Genomic DNA, 17,998 nt, shown 5'->3' on the forward strand with positions numbered 1-17,998 from the left:
TCTTGATATCGAGATACTTGTTAGAAACTTCATACTAGCAGAGAGTATTTAGTCTATATACATATATTAGTTTATATACTAAGCTTGTGAGAAAGACATCAATTTATGACAACTGATTCTCCCACAATTATCAGGTCCGCAAACCTCATCTATTATTAGAACCTTAGGGTTTTCATCTATTACCTAACATATATTTCATTACCATATACTAATATGCTTATATATATATATATATAATAGTTTTATTCTTCTATTATATCAATATAAATATAGCTTAAAATTTATAACATCTATGATGTATATTATAAGTTATTTTCTCATTGAATTGGTTGAACTCATTTTTTTTTTTTTAATATTATTTTCAGGTTATTAGTTTTTGTTAAAAGTTCATGCTTTCACTTTTGGTTGGTTTACCTAGCTTGTTTCCATGATGCTTTTCTTTTAGTCTTGTTTTAACATCTTAGAGTGCTCCATTATTGCACTTATTTAGTTAAAGTTTGATTTTTTATATTGTAACAAGTATTTGTTTTTATTGGTTTTGAAGAATATCTTGAAAGTTTATGGAATGTTGTGAAATTTTATATAATTTATTTTATGAGAAGCATGTTTGAGGCTTAGCGTAAATGGATGTTGTTTTGTCACTGCTTTTGTGTTGCTAACCATAGGCTTGGAATTTGGGTCATGACAACCCTGGTGCTTGTGCTTCGCCACGAGGATGAATTATCTTTTTGTGTGAAAAAAATGATGCTTGGTTGTTGCAAGCGTGTTTTTTTTTTTTCAAATACAAGAATCGAGTCATAAACCTGATTAGAACAAATAAGTTGGTTTTGATTCAATTAGAAAAAAAAAATAGCAAATGGATCTACAACCTATTAAATATGGAAGAAAAAAAAGGTAAATAAATGACATAAAAAATTGGTCTTGGCCAACCCGAGTTAACATAACAAACCTATAACCTCAGTAAAAAGGGCCGAGCCACCTATAATATCCTGTTAAACTTATGTTAACTTTTTAAACTTGTAACCCGGATTCTCAGACCTGAAGTACCCAATCTAGAATAATTATAAAATTCAATTCTCAATCAATCAAATATTAAAGGATAAATTTTTTTTAAAAAAAACTTCAATTATATAAAAGGATTAAGAAAATAACAATTAAAAGAATGAAGATCAAAATTAAAAAAAAAATTATTTAATTGAAGGATGAAATTTAAAAGAAAAATCAATTTAGTAAAATGACAAAAAAAAAATCAAAAGAACATGGATTGAAATGACATAAAAAAATAAAACAATATTGTCATTAAAGGGTGAAATTGAAAAGAATAATAAATTTTATAAAAGGCTAATAAAAATTAGAAATTAAAACAATAAGAATCAAATTGAAAAACATATTACTATCAATTTAAATTGAAGAATGAAATTAAAATCACTAAAACTTTTATAAAAGAGCGAAGAAAAAAAATAATAAAAATCTAAAGAATGAGGCCTAAATTGAAGAATATAATATTTGGTAAATTGAGATTGAAGGATGAAGTTGAAGATTAATAAAACTTCTACAAAAGAACCAAGATGAAAATTTAAAAATCAAAAGAATAAAGACTGAATTTGAAATACTAACAATAAAAATATATATATATATATAATTTTCAGGAGAAGAGAGAGAGAGAAGAAAAAAAAAAGACCACCAACATTTACACACACCATACCAACAAGAAAATGACATAGCAAGGCTATCAATGACACGACGTAATGTAAACTATAATTTTTAAAAGAATAAAAAAAAGTAAAAAAATAACTAAATTAGATTGTCATGATAATTTTCCTTTAAAAATAACAATATTATATAATTAGGATTTAAGCAGAGAACCATTTGAATATATATTATTTGATAATTGCGAAATAGCAAACTAGAAAAAGCTAGTGTTGAACGTTGCAGGGATCAAATATCTGCCTCATCTTTCGAGGTCAAGGGGTGATGGCTTTTCATAATTATAATTTCTTATCAATAAATTATGTTTTTTTTTTTTTTTATGTGATGATCAAGAATATTCTTATATCACTTTGTACATTAATTAAAATTATTATTTTTTAAATGATTATAAAAAATAAGAATGACAATATGTGAAAATAAAATAATATATGAAAAAATTATAATTGAAGGACTAAATTGAAAAAATAAAAATTAAAAGAATAAAGAATGAAATCAAAACATAAAAAACAAAGAGAACCAACATGTATTTCTGGGAAATAAGAGAGAAAAGAAGGGGGGGGGGAATTCTAATTATATTTCAAATTTTTATTTATTTTGTGTTTTAATTATTAAGTCAGTACTTTAATTTGTTGTTTAAACATTACTATACACTATTAACACTAAGGGTTATTGACATTTAGAGGTTATTAAATCAAAATTATCTGAATAGTGTAGCTATAATTAATTTTAGAGTCAGGAACAAGGAAAGGTTTCATTTCCAAATTTCATGAATTAGCGATTAGCTTGCAAACTTAATTTCCATGCATGCTTGGTTAATAGATCAAACTCAAAGAAAAGAGATGCTAATATCAGTTGAAATATAACTCATTAACTATTGCCTAAAATTGGAGCACAAGAACAATCATGGCATTAATGTTAAGAAAATGATCAAAGATAAAACCTTGATTTACATGTCATGAATTTGTTCTTTTCACTCTTTCTCTAGACAACTAATCTTAGATAGTTTAACTAACTCACACATATTCATGATAATTATAATTTTGTTGTCCTCTTCAACAAGGCTAGTATTTATCGGTTATGTCAAATAATCAATTCAACCTAAAAATTTAAGTTGTTGGGTAAGGTCAGAAAATATAATTTATATTATTTTTTGATTTATTTTTTTAAGTGAAAGTTCTTGAAACTTGTATAAACCTACATTATTTTATATTTAAATTTTATTAAATAAATAAGAATGATGATATTCAAACTTATGATCATTTAACTATTAAAACCATGATACCATATCATATACTATAAGAAGCTGGTGACAGTGTTTATGTCATTACATAAACAGGAGCAATGCCGGGGTCATATATCACTTAGATGTTATGAAAAATAATTATACTAATGGTTAATTAATAAATAAATAAACGGTAAGAAGGCCTCAATGTCACAAATACGCTTCCCGATTAGTGTAAATGAGATGATATTAAGAATATACATAATCCTGACGATGAAGCACAACCTTTCGTGGAGAGTTAGGTCAAAAGACAAATAATTCTGCCGGGAACAACGTGTACTCCACGTCAATTGCGTGCGACGAACCAAGAAATTTTCCAGCATTCAGGACGTGGAAAGTAAATATGAATAATCTTTTTCCTCGATGATGCATGATTCTCCATCATCTTTTGTTATTAAATTAATCAATTTGTTTTCATTATCATGTAATTTAATTAGGCTTTATCTGGTGGTCCACACATCAGCTCAATGCTGGGTTTTGTGGATTCCTTTTCAAAGTATTATAGTTAATTGTGCTGTTGGACTTTCAACATGGCTGGTGTAACAACACTTCAGAAAGTGAACCAGTGCGGGGGGAGGAGGAGGTACCGGATAGATTATTTTAATCAAAAGACATTGATTAATTATGAACCCTAGGAGGGCTGCGAGAGGGCACTGCTGCTTTTTTGCGAATAACAACATTAATATATAGAATGTTGTGTGCATGAATGTAACAAGGTCAAATAATTGTACGAACTTCATTAACAATGGCATGTGAATCCATGTGAAGATGGTCCTCTGTGTTTCTAAGCCCTAGAAATCCATTTGAGTGCAAAGAAACATCGATTTTAGAAACGTTGTACTGATCTTAGCCAGAAAGTTGTGCTCGTTCCCTTTTTTAAAGCTTAAATATATGATAGTTTTCCATGTTGGTATGAGTTTATATAATCATTGCTGGCTTATCGTGCTCCCTCAAGGTGCCGTTGTGAGCATGTGAATAATATTTTAGGTATGGATTAATCTAAGAAGCCATCAACACAGTTCTTATTTACTTGGATATAAACATGGTTTTTTTCTATGTAACTAATTCTAAAAAAAGAAGAAGAAAGAAGTCTGAAACTCTACTTCTTTATTAATGAATTGAACATAGACCAATTTCAATTTTGCTGGTGGATATTAAATAAATCTATTTTATTATAAGATAATATAAATCATATCTTGAAAGTTTATATAAAAACTTAATTTTTTAGATTAAGATAATTCTTTGACATAATATCAAGACTACATTTCTAAAATTCTTGAACCCTTGATTTTTTTTCCCTTTATTATTGTTGTCTCTGTTTTTTTTTTTTTTTCCAAGTCTTTGAATCCTTTAAGAAAAAAAATAATAATATCTTTCTCTCTTTGATATGTTAAGAGACAAATATTGTGTTTGTGTTTAATTATTTTAAATTGAGAGATCCAAGAAATTTGCAATTTCTTGAAATAGTGATTTGGGGATCTGTTTAGTTTTGATCAAATGCTTTGATTAGAGTTATTTGTGATTTTACTGAGCCAAAAGTTTTTAGAAACACTCACATTGTGACGTACTATAATTTGAATGGTGAAGATTGAATTTAGAGCAACCTATCTAGTGTTTTTAACCGTAAACAATAATCATAATTTTATTATTCATAAAAAAAGAACTTATTTTTGTTTGTTTTGTGATTGATTTGGATATCTCAATCTCAAATTAGAGAGAGAAAGATATAATATATATATGAATTCATCAAAATTTTGTGAGATAAAATAATGGATGAAAAAAGCTGATTGCTAAGTCATACAAGGCTTATAAGATTGCTACAACTACTGCGCACTGAACTGGATCCAAGTAGTCAAAGAACAATAATGGTTTCAATAAATTTACTTACAGATAAAATTATTGTAATAAGATGGGTCATACCAAAAGCTGATGTTACAAGCTTGTGGGATATTCATAATGATGGGATCATACTTATGATTTATAAAAAAATAATTTCAAGAAAACCTCCACTATACCAATTTTTAAAACAAAGCTAGGAAAAACCTCAACATTTGTAGTAGTTGCAAATAATAATGATAAGGTTTTAAATAGTTAAATATGTACTTGTTTCTAATGGCGCATGGATAATTTATTTTATTGTTATAGTTTACATGAAATTTAATTCTACACATGTCTCACCTCTTAATTTATCATCATAAAAAAATATTTTTATTGTTAATGGTACTTCAACCCCAATTACCAAATAAAGTTTTTTAACCCTTAATGATATTTTTGAATTTAGATTTTATTGTAGTTATTCCATCATTAAATTATAACATGTTTTGATTAGTTGCCCAAATAACATCAACTTTATCTTGTTCAAGTCAAGTGTTCTTATAGTTTTCAAATAGGCTGGATATGTGTGATATTTTTACACCAACTTAAAGGGGAGTATTGTTAAGATTTCCTGATTTCATATTGAAAACTTAAGAGTTAATTTCTTAATTATTAGGTTCCTTATTTAATGTATAATTATTTTTCTAAGTTAGATTAGTTAGTATTGTGTGTGTGTCTTGTTCCTTATTCTCTAAATAAATAAAATATCAAAAGAGTATTTTGCTTCATATTAAAAATATGGCATCAAACCATGGTTAAATATGTTATAGAGTTAACTTGTTGCACTAGTATTTGTGAAAGTATACAAATTTTACACAATAAAAACTTATGGGGCGGTAAATTTGGGATTGCTTGGGCATAAATTGCTATAGTGAGAACCTAAAATGGTATTCAAAAGTATATTTGATATGATGTCAGAGTTTTAATTACTAAATGGTTATGAGTTGAATAACACAATTTACATTCTCTTTTCTAATTAAAATTAATTAATAGCATAATATTACATGGGTCTGTGCAAATTTTAACTTTAAAGAATTTTTATTTGAAAAATATGTTATAAAATAATATAAATTATATCTTATAACCTCACATAGCATTTCAAGTTTTTAAGATAAGATAATTCTTTAATATGTATCACTCATCTCAAGGGTAACAATGAGTAGAAACTTTTACATGTTGATTTTCAATAACTACTAGTATGATCTTTCTTTTTGGTCTTCATATGTATATTTCTTGAGGTAGAAATTCAATTAGTTTGTCAAATTAATTAGGGGCTAAATTCAACACACATATCGACATGATCAAAAGTAAACTCTTGGAGATCATAATGTCCTTTTGATTTGCTTAATTTTAAGAATTCAAACTTCAACTTGCAATTTAAAATTGCAAATGTAAGCATTGGTCTATAGTTGCCAACTCCACCATGCCACCACCTTGACAATTACTACCATTAATTCTCCGTTCAAATTATGACATTTTCCTTTCTTTCGTTTTTTTTTGTTCTTTTTCCTGCTACCCTTTGATTTCTTGTTAGAGCATAACACGCGCCATGAACTATTTAGTAAGAGTGCATGCATTCAGCCATATACCATTCCTGGCTTCTTTTTGGAGAAGAAATCCATGCGTTTGAACCTAAAACTTGGCTCATCAGTTTTAATTGAATGTTATTAATTGGTCAGTTAATTTATTAACTAATTAAGTACTTAATTTCTCGTCCTCAACCTAAAGTCTCTTAATTGATATATAGGTACGGAAGAGCAAAAATTAATCACAAGACAGCCTTCACATAGGTGTTAATTTGAGCATCTTATATTTTTAATAAAATACACACACACACACACATATATATATATTGAATTTAGATGTTTGTTTAATGGACCTCGTGTAAGTTGGGAGCCTCACTTATAATCACATAGGTGGTAACTTAAAGCTCTATCCATTTTAAGGGATTAATTAAACAACAATGAATTATCAAATGCCCTTAGACGATTAAATTAAAATTGGGCATCCAAAAGGTTATTTCCAATAAAATTTTATGAATTTTAAAACCCACTAGACACGATAAATTTTAGACACAAAATCAAATATCGAGAAATGTCAATGTTATTATAACGGATAGATTGTCTCTATTAGACAAAGACTATAGAATAAATTGAATATTTGATGTTAATTTGATTATGTTGTGTGATGATCACATGTTAGTTGAGTATTGTTGTCGCACAACAATTAATTAGGTGTAGGGTGAATAACATATTTATTTTTTATAATAATTAAAAATTTTATTAAATAAACCAGAATACCATTAAGACTATGACATATTAATTGTGAGAGCGAAGTAACAAAAATAAACAAGAAGGAAACTAGAAAAAAATATCATCTTACAAAAATCTATAAATAAACACTTATTACCTATTAGATTATTTCAAAATATCATTAAGATCTTTAAACAAATCATTCTTTGTATATGAGAAATCACCACTCAAGTTTAAGGCCTTCAACAAAGAGCAAGAAAATTAAGAATGAGCTAAAACATTACATTCCAATCAGGTTTTTTATCCTCAAAGATCAGCTTGTTTCTTGCAGTTCAAATATCCCATGAAATTTCATATGATAGCACTGTGAAAGCTCTTCGATGGAACTTTTCTTTAACCATTCCACTCAACTGCAAAATCACATGATCTATTGATTTTGACATACACCCAAAAACTCCAGACTAGGTCAGAAAGCGTTGCCAGATCCTCCAAGTTTCAAAGCAATGAAGGAGAAGATGATTAACATGATCTAGTAGTGATTTAGGGTTTAGCATTTTACTTAATATGTGTGTGACAAATTTATTGTTGCCCAACATATATAATAGTTGATTCATACCACAGCTGATACTGAGTGGTGATAGCAAGAAATTTTGTGGCAACGAACTAATAACATATAAAATGCGTTATACATACTGAAGGAAGTCTTCGGATTTGGGTTAAGGAAAATTAAGTTAAAAAAAAAAAAAACATATGTAGTATAAGAAAAAAAAAGAATCGATCTATCATTAAATTTTGAAAAACCATGAAACTCATTGAGAAGATCAGAAGAAGATAATAATACTCCAAAGTGATGCAAATATTAAAGAAAAATCATAGTAGGAAAATACACAAGATATTGTAGATCACCATTAATATCTTTATTTATTCATCCCTATCTTGCCCTATTATCTCTGAACATTCCTTTTTATCTCAATTGTAGCAATTCCTAGCTAATAGGGTGGTCTGCCGTGAGCCCACCCATATCCTTCATGGTTCAATTGTCCGTTAGGCACCATATTTGGCAATTGATAAACTGGCATTGATGTTGCTGGATCCCCCATGCCCCCACCATTACCCTCACCGCTACCGTTGCCGCCACCGAGCTGCCCTTGTGCCCCACCACTGCCTTCCTCTTCATCTTCTAGTGGCAATCTCTCATAAGTAGCATTTGAAAATGTTGCAGCAATAACCATTACCGGTCCTGATGCAACTAGTGATCCTACCACACTGCCTCCTACCACTTGTCCTTGCCCTCCGGCTAAATATATAGTTAGTCCTGTCGCTCCAGGTGGGGCTGGTCCAGGCAAGAACGCTCCAGTGAGTGACAAAATCTCAAACCTACCATGGAGAGCCATAACAGCACCTGAGGCAGAAGGTTGCTTGAGGGTTACATTGGTTACCATACCACTTCCACTAAGCACACAAACTCCTCTTTGTCGCTTCCTTGCAAAACAAGCTAAATTTTCAGCTATATCAGATCCACTAGCTATCTCCATCACATGACTCTTGAGTGCATTAGGGCTATCTCGCGTAACGAAAATTGGTGGCTTAGGCTTGTTCTTGGACCCTGGTGGACGGCCTCTAGGGCGGCGAGAGGCGATATCTATAGCGCCTTCTCTAGGCTCGTCGCTATTTTCTCTTTCGTCTTCTTGCTCATCTTCTTTGCCACCACCACTCTCGGTTGCTTCTCTATTGTTGTTGGACATGGATATACCTAGATCTGGCTTTTTCATTGGAGATGATGAACTGGTTGATGTGTCCATCCCCGGCAATCCCACTTGCCCTGTCCACCACCGGTTTGCCATGGTTGTCAAAGGAACACAAACAAGATGGTCAAAAACCTATATTACTCACAAGACAAGAAGGTCCTCCTTCTTTTGGAGCTTATGAACTGAAGATTGATATATATATATATTGTCTTATACGGATATATAGTACTAAATAGGAGGCATCTAGATACTGTATAAGTAATGAATATATATAGATCAAAGAAGGAAGCAACAAATATTGACGATCTATGTTAATACAAGTAATTAAAGAGATAACGATTTACAAAAGAAATTAAGAACCAAAGTAAAGTAGCTAGCTGTAGTAAGTATTAAACAAGGAAGAAACTAAAGACTGATCAAAACTCCAAGCCCTAGCTAGGAGTATAAAAAGAAGAAATCTACAGACATGATTTAGGATATGAACAAGAAGAAAGATCAAGAACAAGAACTGTTTATTTATCTTGGATTCATGGTTGTTATGGATGCTAGTGTGTGTTTGCCTTGATTCGGGGTGCGTCAAGTTCTTGGGGGAGCTGTGGGGTTTTGTATTTTTCTCCCTAACCAGCTAAAATGTGGGTTTGTGCTTGTCTTTCTTTCTCTAATAAATTTTTCTCTAACACACTGTCATGGCAATAGTTTATTTAGAAATGAGAAGATGGTGGTCCTCTTGGAAATTAGGGTTTTGAATGTATGGTAGCGTGAGCTTGAGAAAGTGGGGTGCACGTCCTTCTCTTTGGCCCCAACATGTGCGGTGGAGGAGAGGGATGCTCTCTAGTCTCTACAATATGGTAATAAACAAATACAACTTTCATTGTTAAAATATTGCACAAGTCTTTGAATGTATGTAATTTGTATCTTTTCTTTACTTATTCTTGAATATATCATCATTGGGCTCCATGAGTTTATTAACCCTTCTTAATTTAATTTATACATGCATGGTTTTGTTTCTTTCTTTCGTGAGAATGATACAGAATATTCTTAACTAGATAAGCTACAAAATATATAAATATTCATCATTCTTTCAAGCATTTGAAGTTAGTATTATGAAAAGAAAATGCTATCAAAGTTTTTTCCTTCATTATGCAATATTAATTTATTTGATTCCTTGAATCAGGAATGATTAATTTAGAGAAGGTAAGCTTAATTACTCAGTAATTAGTTAATCAAGTGTCGTCAACGAGCATGTAACTGAACTGATAATAGAATTCTTTTTCTCTCGAGAGATCTCATGTTCAAACCTTTTCTTTGTAATAAAAAAATTAATCTGATTTGATATTAATGCTTTGCAAATTACCCTAAAAAAGGGGAAGTAATTCATCTTAGAAAAAAAAAACCCATTAATTGAGTATTTTTCAATTCAATGGACGATTGGGTATGTTATTAATATACAAGTAGAAGTGTAACACTATATGTAATCACGCTACTAATTACTATTTAACAATTGATTTAATCATCTTCTCAAAATTAAAACAAAACAATGATTAGTTTAATTGTACTGCTTATTTCATTGCACGTGTATGAGAAAGAATAAATGATCAATTGTACTATATATTAACATATTAAAATATGAAGGGAAAAAAAAAGAGCTATAGAACTACTATATCAAAGATAACGTTCGCCAGCGATTGAAGAAATCCCAAAATCCAGAAAGAATGAAAAGAAGAAATCAATCCACATTCTTTGCATGGCCATTTCATTAATTCTTTGTATGATCCTTCCATCACCTACACAAACAGTTTTAGATCTCTGAAATCTCTCTCCAAATCATAATTAATTACTAACATCCTCTATAAAATGGGGACGAAGGGATACTTACTTAAATACTTCGTTAATATATTTATTTTTGTAGTCTGCCGATTTTATTATAAATTAAAGATGGATCACACTGGAGAATGGGTCTCCCTTAAAATAATGTAGAACGTATGCATCACTCGCTGATAGCTAGGAGCTATCTAGCCCGTTTTATAGGCAATGAGTAATTCATCACCTTCCCTAGGAATAATTCAACTTTTATATGATGTTTTTCCTTTTTTTTCTTCTTGCAACGTACAATGATGTTAACAATGCTTGAAAACTAACTATTTAGAAAAGTTTAGGATTAAAAAATTTATTTTTTTTATAATTTTAAGTTTGAGTTTTGTGGTTACTAATATAATAATCATTTGAGGCTTACATAGTAATTAAATTCAGGATCCGCGGAATTAGTCGAGGTACATATAAGTTGGCCCAGACACTCATGTTAATCCAAAAAAAATACATGAAAACTATAAAATAATATAATTTGGTTAGTAAATCGACAAGTATAAACATGAATTAGGAAGTAACTAGTTCCACCTTGTAAGATGTGTAATATTCTAACTAATAGATATGTAGACAATGTGGACAAGTGATAGTAAATTCTTTCTACTTTTAAGATTAATCACATATTCAAATATTCTATATAACGCAAATGCTTCATTATAAGACAAGATTAAAGTAATTCCTTATCTTTAAAGGGTGTGATACTTTTAAAATCGTCAATGAAGTTTAGTTTTGCTTGATATGTAAATTAGCTCGAAGATAACTTTTTGTTGAGAATTTTGCTTAAGAACATAGTTAGTGGATATATTTGAATTCAAATTAAAAATGAAGTACAATTACTTTTTGGGTTAAAATTTTGTTAGAATTTAATCACTAATATAAACTTTTTAATGTGAAACATTAACATGATTTAAATAAATTTTGGGTAAATGAGAACTTGATATCAAATAACTCTTAGTTGACATGTTTTAATGAAATTCAAAGCCTTCTAAAATAACTTTATTCTATAAAGAAAAGAAACAAAAATTCTTTGTTGTTTATAAAGTTGGAAGTTGAGAAGTTAAAATTAGATCTAAAAAGTACCCGAACTTATAGAAGGGAAAATCCTAATTAAAGTGAACTTAAACTCATGCACATGTATATCAACTTGGCTCAGACCAAGTTTAGGTTAAGTATTATCATGAGTCACGAAAGATTATTTTTTTCTTCTAGCCTATTGGTTTGTCTAGGTCATTAAAGAAAGAGATTGATCAGTTTTTCAAGAACTCTTCAACAATACATGAAGAGATTTTTCAGCTCAAAAGTCATATAATTTAAATACAAAAACATTCATTTAAGAATTTTAGTTAAACTAAAATACATTATTTAAACACATGTTATGTTAAAGGTTAACTTTATAAAAATTATTAATAATTTGACTGATGAAGGATTCATTAAGGAAAATCAGTTAAATATGCTATTCAAGTGATAGGAAGAAAGAGCATTTACCAAAAATAATATACAAAATTATTTATTTTTTAATTACTCTTTGATTGATTAAAAATTACAATAACAATCCGAAATAAAAAAAAGTTTTTAAGCTTTCCATAAAAGTAATTTATTTTAAATTATATTCACAAATAACAAGTGAACAAAATCTTCAATTAACCAAATCTTAAGTGATTTGTGAAAATACTTTCATCAAAATTTTATAAATTAACTTAAAACCTAGAATTTGAAAACTCATTGTATTTTACCCTGCCCATATTTTATGTAAGGGCATTCAAAAAAATTGATTTATATATAATATTTATATTATTTGACCAAACTCTACTTGTAAAAGTCAAATACTATGAATATTACAAATGATAATGGGTTAAAAAAATCTAAAAAATAGATATAATGATAGCGGGTTAAAAAATTCTAAAAAATAGATATCATGGATCGGGTAATGGGTTGGGATTTTTTAAACTCAATTAATTTGACTCAACTCGTATACCTTATACTCCTTTTGTTTTTTATATTTGATAATTTACAAATTTAGCATTTATTTTAAAAAATTTTGACTACAAATTTCTTTTTAGTGGGCTTTATGTTAGATTTTTTAATATAATAATAATAATAATAATAATAATAAAAAAAAGCTTGTTTCTTTGCTAGAAGGGAGATGAGAGGTAACTATAATTTAATAGTGATACAATGAGTGAAAATTAGACCTAATATTAATGGTGTTATGGCATCTATAATGCTATAGGCCTGCCTTTAGATATTGACTCATGAAAATTAGTGATATAAACTCAACTCATGAATATGTGTAATATTCATAAAAAATTTAGTTCACCTTGATATATTTAACCTACTTGAATTCAAAAAAATTAAATAGATCAAGTTTATAATTTATAAGATATCAAAATTTTGGTTGTATAATTACTTAGACACAATTATATCCATAAAACACATTAAATTTATTTAATCAACTTAACCAAATTAGGTGATTAAGCCCAAACTTATTTCTAATTAATGGACTATGACAGAGTTACCCAAATGATCGAAGTTGAGTACTGCATCATATGGGCTTCTTCAGCCACAGCATTTAGGCTTCAATCACTAACTTTAACTTGGCCCATTAAAAGCAGCAGCCATCCATCATCGTCTTCCTCAGTCATTAAAGAACCAAAAGGGCTTAAAACTTTTTGAGTTTTGATCATAAGATACAGAGAGAGAGAGAGAGAGAGAGAGAGGGAGTGGGGAGAATCCTCTTGCTCATCAACTGTAATAATTTGCAAATCTAAATGGGTGATAGTTTATTTGAAGGCTTGCCACCACCTTCTCATCAGCAACAAAACCAAGAAGCAGAAGCTAACGATACTACAAAAACAACTAAAAGAGAACCATCTACAGTGCCAGCTCCACCAAAACCAGCTTTGAAAAGTGCCCTCAAGCGCCCTAAACCAGTGGAAGCCGAACCAGACCTAGAAGGTAAACTTCCATACCTTTCTTTTTCTTTCTAGATTTTGTTCTTTTTATGCATGTATCTTTGATAATAGTTTCTGGGTTTTTCAATTTATTTTCAAGGTTTGAAGTTTTGGGTTTTTCTATTTTTTACTTTTGAGTCTAAACCACTGGAAGGAAAGAATTTTGCTTCAAGAATGTCTATGGAAGTGTACCTTGTGCTCTTTGTGATCATGTAATGACATTTGTTCTTCTTATTTGGAAATAGAGTTTTTCCCATAATAAAAGTTTGAGTTCTTTTTATTAATTTGTTGTTAAGTGGATCTGAAATGTCAGGGATACTTGAAGGATTGCTTGTATTAGTGTTTGTAATGGAGGGTTTAGTTTCTTTGTGATCATAAAGGATTTCTTTCTGATGATATTATTGCCACTGCCAGTTCTGAATTTATTTCTGAAAGACTATTAGGGTTTCTTTCACTCCATATATCTTGCTTAGATTCTGGACTTTGATATGATTTGGAGTTTTCCTAACACATCCTTTCAAATAGAAGTTTTATGTTATATATCTCTTTATTTGCTCTATAGAAGCTAAATGTCCCATTATAACTAACAGATGGTGCAGCTGAAAAGGCCACTGCATCTGGAAAGCGGTTGAGGTTTAAAACAACAACAGATGCCTCAGAGACGCAAGTTATAGAGGCCATGAAGAAGATAGCATCGCATATCAAGACTCCAACTAAGTTTTCTAAAGCTTCAAAGCTTGCCATACAGCTAATTCAGGCTGGAAGTGTAAAACCAGGAACTAGTGACCACTTCTTTGCCATACTTGAGGCTGCCATGTCCTCAACCACTTCTTGCACAGATCCTTCTGTGCGGGCAGATTATCATGCCTTGTTCTCAGCAGCTCAGGATGCAGCTGAAGTAAGTATGTAGCATCATAGTATATTTTCAGAAGAAGAAAATGTCTCCTTTGGGTCTTACCATATTGTCCTATTGCAGTGCCTCAATAAGAAGCAGAAGAACCAATTAGCTACATGGACAGTTAGGGCAGTGTTAGCAAATGACTTCTTCACTGATGACAGCTTTTTGGTATGCACTTTACTTCTATCATGGCATTTTCTTTTTAAAATCTCTGAATCCTTACTTCAAAATCCATCTTCATATGTCACAGTATGGAGTGTGTGACAGTCTGCAATAGTTTTTGACATTCATTCGTGCTTTGCTAATTTCTGGCTGGTTCTTGCTTTCATGTTTGCTTTGCTAATATTTAGGATATTGGATATGAAAATCATCAAAATGTTCATATATGATTTTGGTTATCCGCAATTTCAATCAACTGTAGTCTATATTGCATTCATTTGTTTTAGCTCACTTCTCCTTGCATTCTGTATCACTAGTAGTCAATATACTTGTTAGCTGTGGAAGTTTTAGGATTGTAAAATAACATTCACTCAATGAAATCAATCATGTGTGAGTATCATCAATCGTTAAGGATTCAATTAGGGATTTTTTTTTTTTGTGTGTGGCCAATTGCTTGCACTTCAAAATCATTATTTTTTTTTTCTCAAAAAAAGAAGAAGGAATTGCAGTGATTAATTATTATGACATTGAATTTACTGAATAATCAGCTACTAGAAGATATAGGATAATTGTTATTTTTGGAAGGATGGAAAGAGAAATGTAATCTGTAAAATGCAGCCAAATATAAGTGTGGTTTCACCTGTGTGTAAGTATTAATTTAAAACTATTTGGTGATGTTTCTGATGAGTGGGATACCCTAATCTTATTAATTTTTTCAGTCTTGACCATTGACATTTCATATAGATTGTTGTTGGGTTGTAAAAGCTATGGGCCACAGTGGTTGAAGCAGATTCTTGTTGCCTACCATCAGTAGTTGGGTAAGGCATTGTAGATTTATTTTCCATCAAGTAGATATTCATGAGGACCTTGTACTATATTTTCTTGTCCTTGGTTTAGTTATCATATATAAGGAAATTCATAATGAACATTGAAATACTAGAAAATATGAAAGACTAGCTCGGATTTTATAAATAAAAACTCAAGACTCTTAAAACTTCCAGAAAACTCTAGAATAATCAAACATATAAAGCTTTTCTCCATTGAACATTCAATGCAGACCACACACAAGAAACTCACTTAAATTAAGCCATAATGCAGTATTAACGATCAACTGCTGGACCCACCACCTCCTATTAGTTTTGTAATAGATTAATCTCATGAGAATTTCATCTAATTCAAAAGAAGAATCAGATGAAAATAGCTCCTAGATTTCTTTTTCCTTGGCTGCATCTATCGGCTTGAACAGATTGAAGAAAGAATACATTTGATCCTACTAGCATGTTCCTGTCCTCCTTAACTTTGAGCGTCATTTTCTTGTCCTGGCAAAACAATATGTACTATTAAGATAAGACAGAGAAACTACAGCAAGGACATTAAGGTATCCTCCTACAGATGCCTCTGGGATGGGCAGCTACTGCTGTAATATGGTCTTGTGGGTTCAAATTATTGGAGAAACTCCATAAGTTGCTTTAATGTCAGAAACTTAATTGAGGAATGAAAATGTTGGGTAGATATGCTGTTCAAGCTAAGAATGTTATTGATGACATAACCAGGATCTCTTTTGCTTTAATTTTATCCATTAAAAGTACCAAAGAAAATGAGGAGTAATACATTCAAAGTCAATGATGGGCATAGTTGAAATTTAATGTTATAGTTGATAATTTAGTTGGTAGTGGTGTTTGGATGTGGATGTGACTGTTGTAACCACGTGGTGCTTCCTAAAGATACAGTAGAATATATATTTTCTTGCGGTTTTTTTTTGTTGTTGGCTGATTAGTGAAACATCTTGTATAAATATACTTCACTATGATATCAACCTCTCTGATTTGATTGGTTATGTCTAATTTATTACATTGCCTGATCTGTTTTCATCATGGTCTTTGGTTAACTTTTTTCTTTTTGTTATTTTTCTGTTTGATTTTGTACTTTTTGAGATGAACGTTCTGTTAATGATCTGGTCTTTTAAGTAAAACATAGACTGAGAATTAAAATGACCGACAAGTGATAACATTTTTTTTCTGTGATCTAAGAGCATGCTAACTTAAAGATGTTACTTCAGATATTGTAACTTGTCTGATATTTGCTGTATTTTGTGGACCTTCATATAGTTTTCAAAGACAGCTGGACAAGTAAAAGATGCCATAGCTGATCTTCCTGTTGCAACCAAGGATGATGACATAGAGGAAGCTGCATCACTAATCGATAAGGCAGTGACAACTGATGAATATAGTAAAAGAGAAGATACATGTTCAGGTGGTGAAGCTGAAGAGAATAAGGATGTGTCTGATCCGTTTGGGCTTGATGCTCTGATTCCAAGCACAGTGAAGAAAGATGAGAAGGTAAAGGGGAAGAAAGATATGCCAGTCAAGGTGAGGGAGGAAGAGGAAGAAGAGAGTAAGAGATTCCTCAAGTACCAGCGAGAGGCCTTGATTACCTGTTTAGAGATAGCTGCTCGGCGTTACAAAATACCATGGTACAAATATTCACCTTTTCTGCACGTACTGCACACACACTTCGAGATATCAAATACTTTTATGCACTGTGAGTGATGATTATGTAGTCTTTTTTATTGAAAAGCTCGAAACTTTTTCATGTCAGGTGCCAAACAGTGATAGACATTTTGGTGAAGCATGCCTTTGATAATGTCGCAAGGTTCACATCTTGCCAAAGGGATGCCATTCAGAAACTTTGGGCTTCCATACGGGAGCAGCAAACACGGAGAAAGCAAGGGAAATCAGTAAATGGGAAACTCGATGTGAATGGTTTTGAATGGCTTCAACAGAAGTACGCTGGTGAGAAAATCAGTATTCGGCACTCTGTTGGTGGCAGTGGGGATCGTCGCGCCTCACAGTGGCTTGGTTAACAGTTAGTCTGCTGCGTTGTATCGCAGCATTTGCAGTGACAGCTGAACCCGTGAAGCAAAGTGGATCTGTTCGAAATTCTTGTTGTCTAAATCTAACATGTATTGTTACACTTTTTCAGAAATACCATTAACATGTGGAACTCGAGTTGTCGCGTTTCCCTTCTCTGGCCTGTTGCCTAAAATTCACATTAGAATCTCAGTTGTTTTGTTGTTGACAATCAGCTCAAAGTACGAAACCCACTTTGCACTTGATTTACCAACCCTTGGTGTGAGATATGGCAATTTCAGTGGTTACTTCTATTTATTATGTCACAACAATTTATCTATGTTATCAGTTAGTAACTTAATTCATTTTTACATAATTCTGCTACTTACTAAATATTATAGTACAATTGAA

At 30.8% G+C, this 17,998-nt stretch overlaps 2 protein-coding genes across 3 annotated transcripts; one reads left to right on the forward strand and one right to left on the reverse strand.

Moving 5' to 3' along the window:
• Positions 1–7,949: 7,949 nt before the first annotated feature.
• Positions 7,950–9,648, reverse strand: LOC118044009 (AT-hook motif nuclear-localized protein 20). Its single transcript, XM_035052147.2, has one exon. It carries the CDS (start codon positions 8,961–8,963, stop codon positions 8,109–8,111), a length of 855 nt encoding a protein of 284 aa, XP_034908038.1. The 5' UTR covers positions 8,964–9,648; the 3' UTR covers positions 7,950–8,108.
• Positions 9,649–13,389: 3,741 nt separating this feature from the next.
• Positions 13,390–17,861, forward strand: LOC118044008 (uncharacterized). 2 transcript variants are annotated; one of them, XM_035052146.1, is made up of 5 exons: positions 13,390–13,685; positions 14,281–14,579; positions 14,658–14,747; positions 16,847–17,211; positions 17,337–17,861. In XM_035052146.1, exons 1-5 carry the CDS (start codon positions 13,499–13,501, stop codon positions 17,599–17,601), a joined length of 1,206 nt encoding a protein of 401 aa, XP_034908037.1. In that variant the 5' UTR covers positions 13,390–13,498; the 3' UTR covers positions 17,602–17,861. The 2 variants fall into 2 exon arrangements, with proteins under 2 accessions (XP_034908037.1, XP_034908036.1); XM_035052145.2 differs by having other exon boundaries at positions 13,391–13,685; positions 14,272–14,579.
• Positions 17,862–17,998: the final 137 nt, after the last annotated feature.

Source organism: Populus alba, chromosome 13 (assembly GCF_005239225.2).
Source record: "Populus alba chromosome 13, ASM523922v2, whole genome shotgun sequence".
Classification (NCBI taxonomy): domain Eukaryota; kingdom Viridiplantae; phylum Streptophyta; class Magnoliopsida; order Malpighiales; family Salicaceae; genus Populus; species Populus alba.

Excerpts from the sequence above, each read along its gene's own strand:
- LOC118044009 (XM_035052147.2), bottom strand. The coding sequence starts at position 8,963 with ATGGCAAACCGGTGGTGGACAGGGCAAGTGGGATTGCCGGGGATGGAC.
- LOC118044008 (XM_035052145.2), top strand. The coding sequence starts at position 13,499 with ATGGGTGATAGTTTATTTGAAGGCTTGCCACCACCTTCTCATCAGCAA. Across the intron at positions 13,686-14,271 it reads AGCCGAACCAGACCTAGAAG|ATGGTGCAGCTGAAAAGGCC; the intron begins GTAAACTTCCAT and ends TATAACTAACAG. Across the intron at positions 14,580-14,657 it reads CAGCTCAGGATGCAGCTGAA|TGCCTCAATAAGAAGCAGAA; the intron begins GTAAGTATGTAG and ends GTCCTATTGCAG.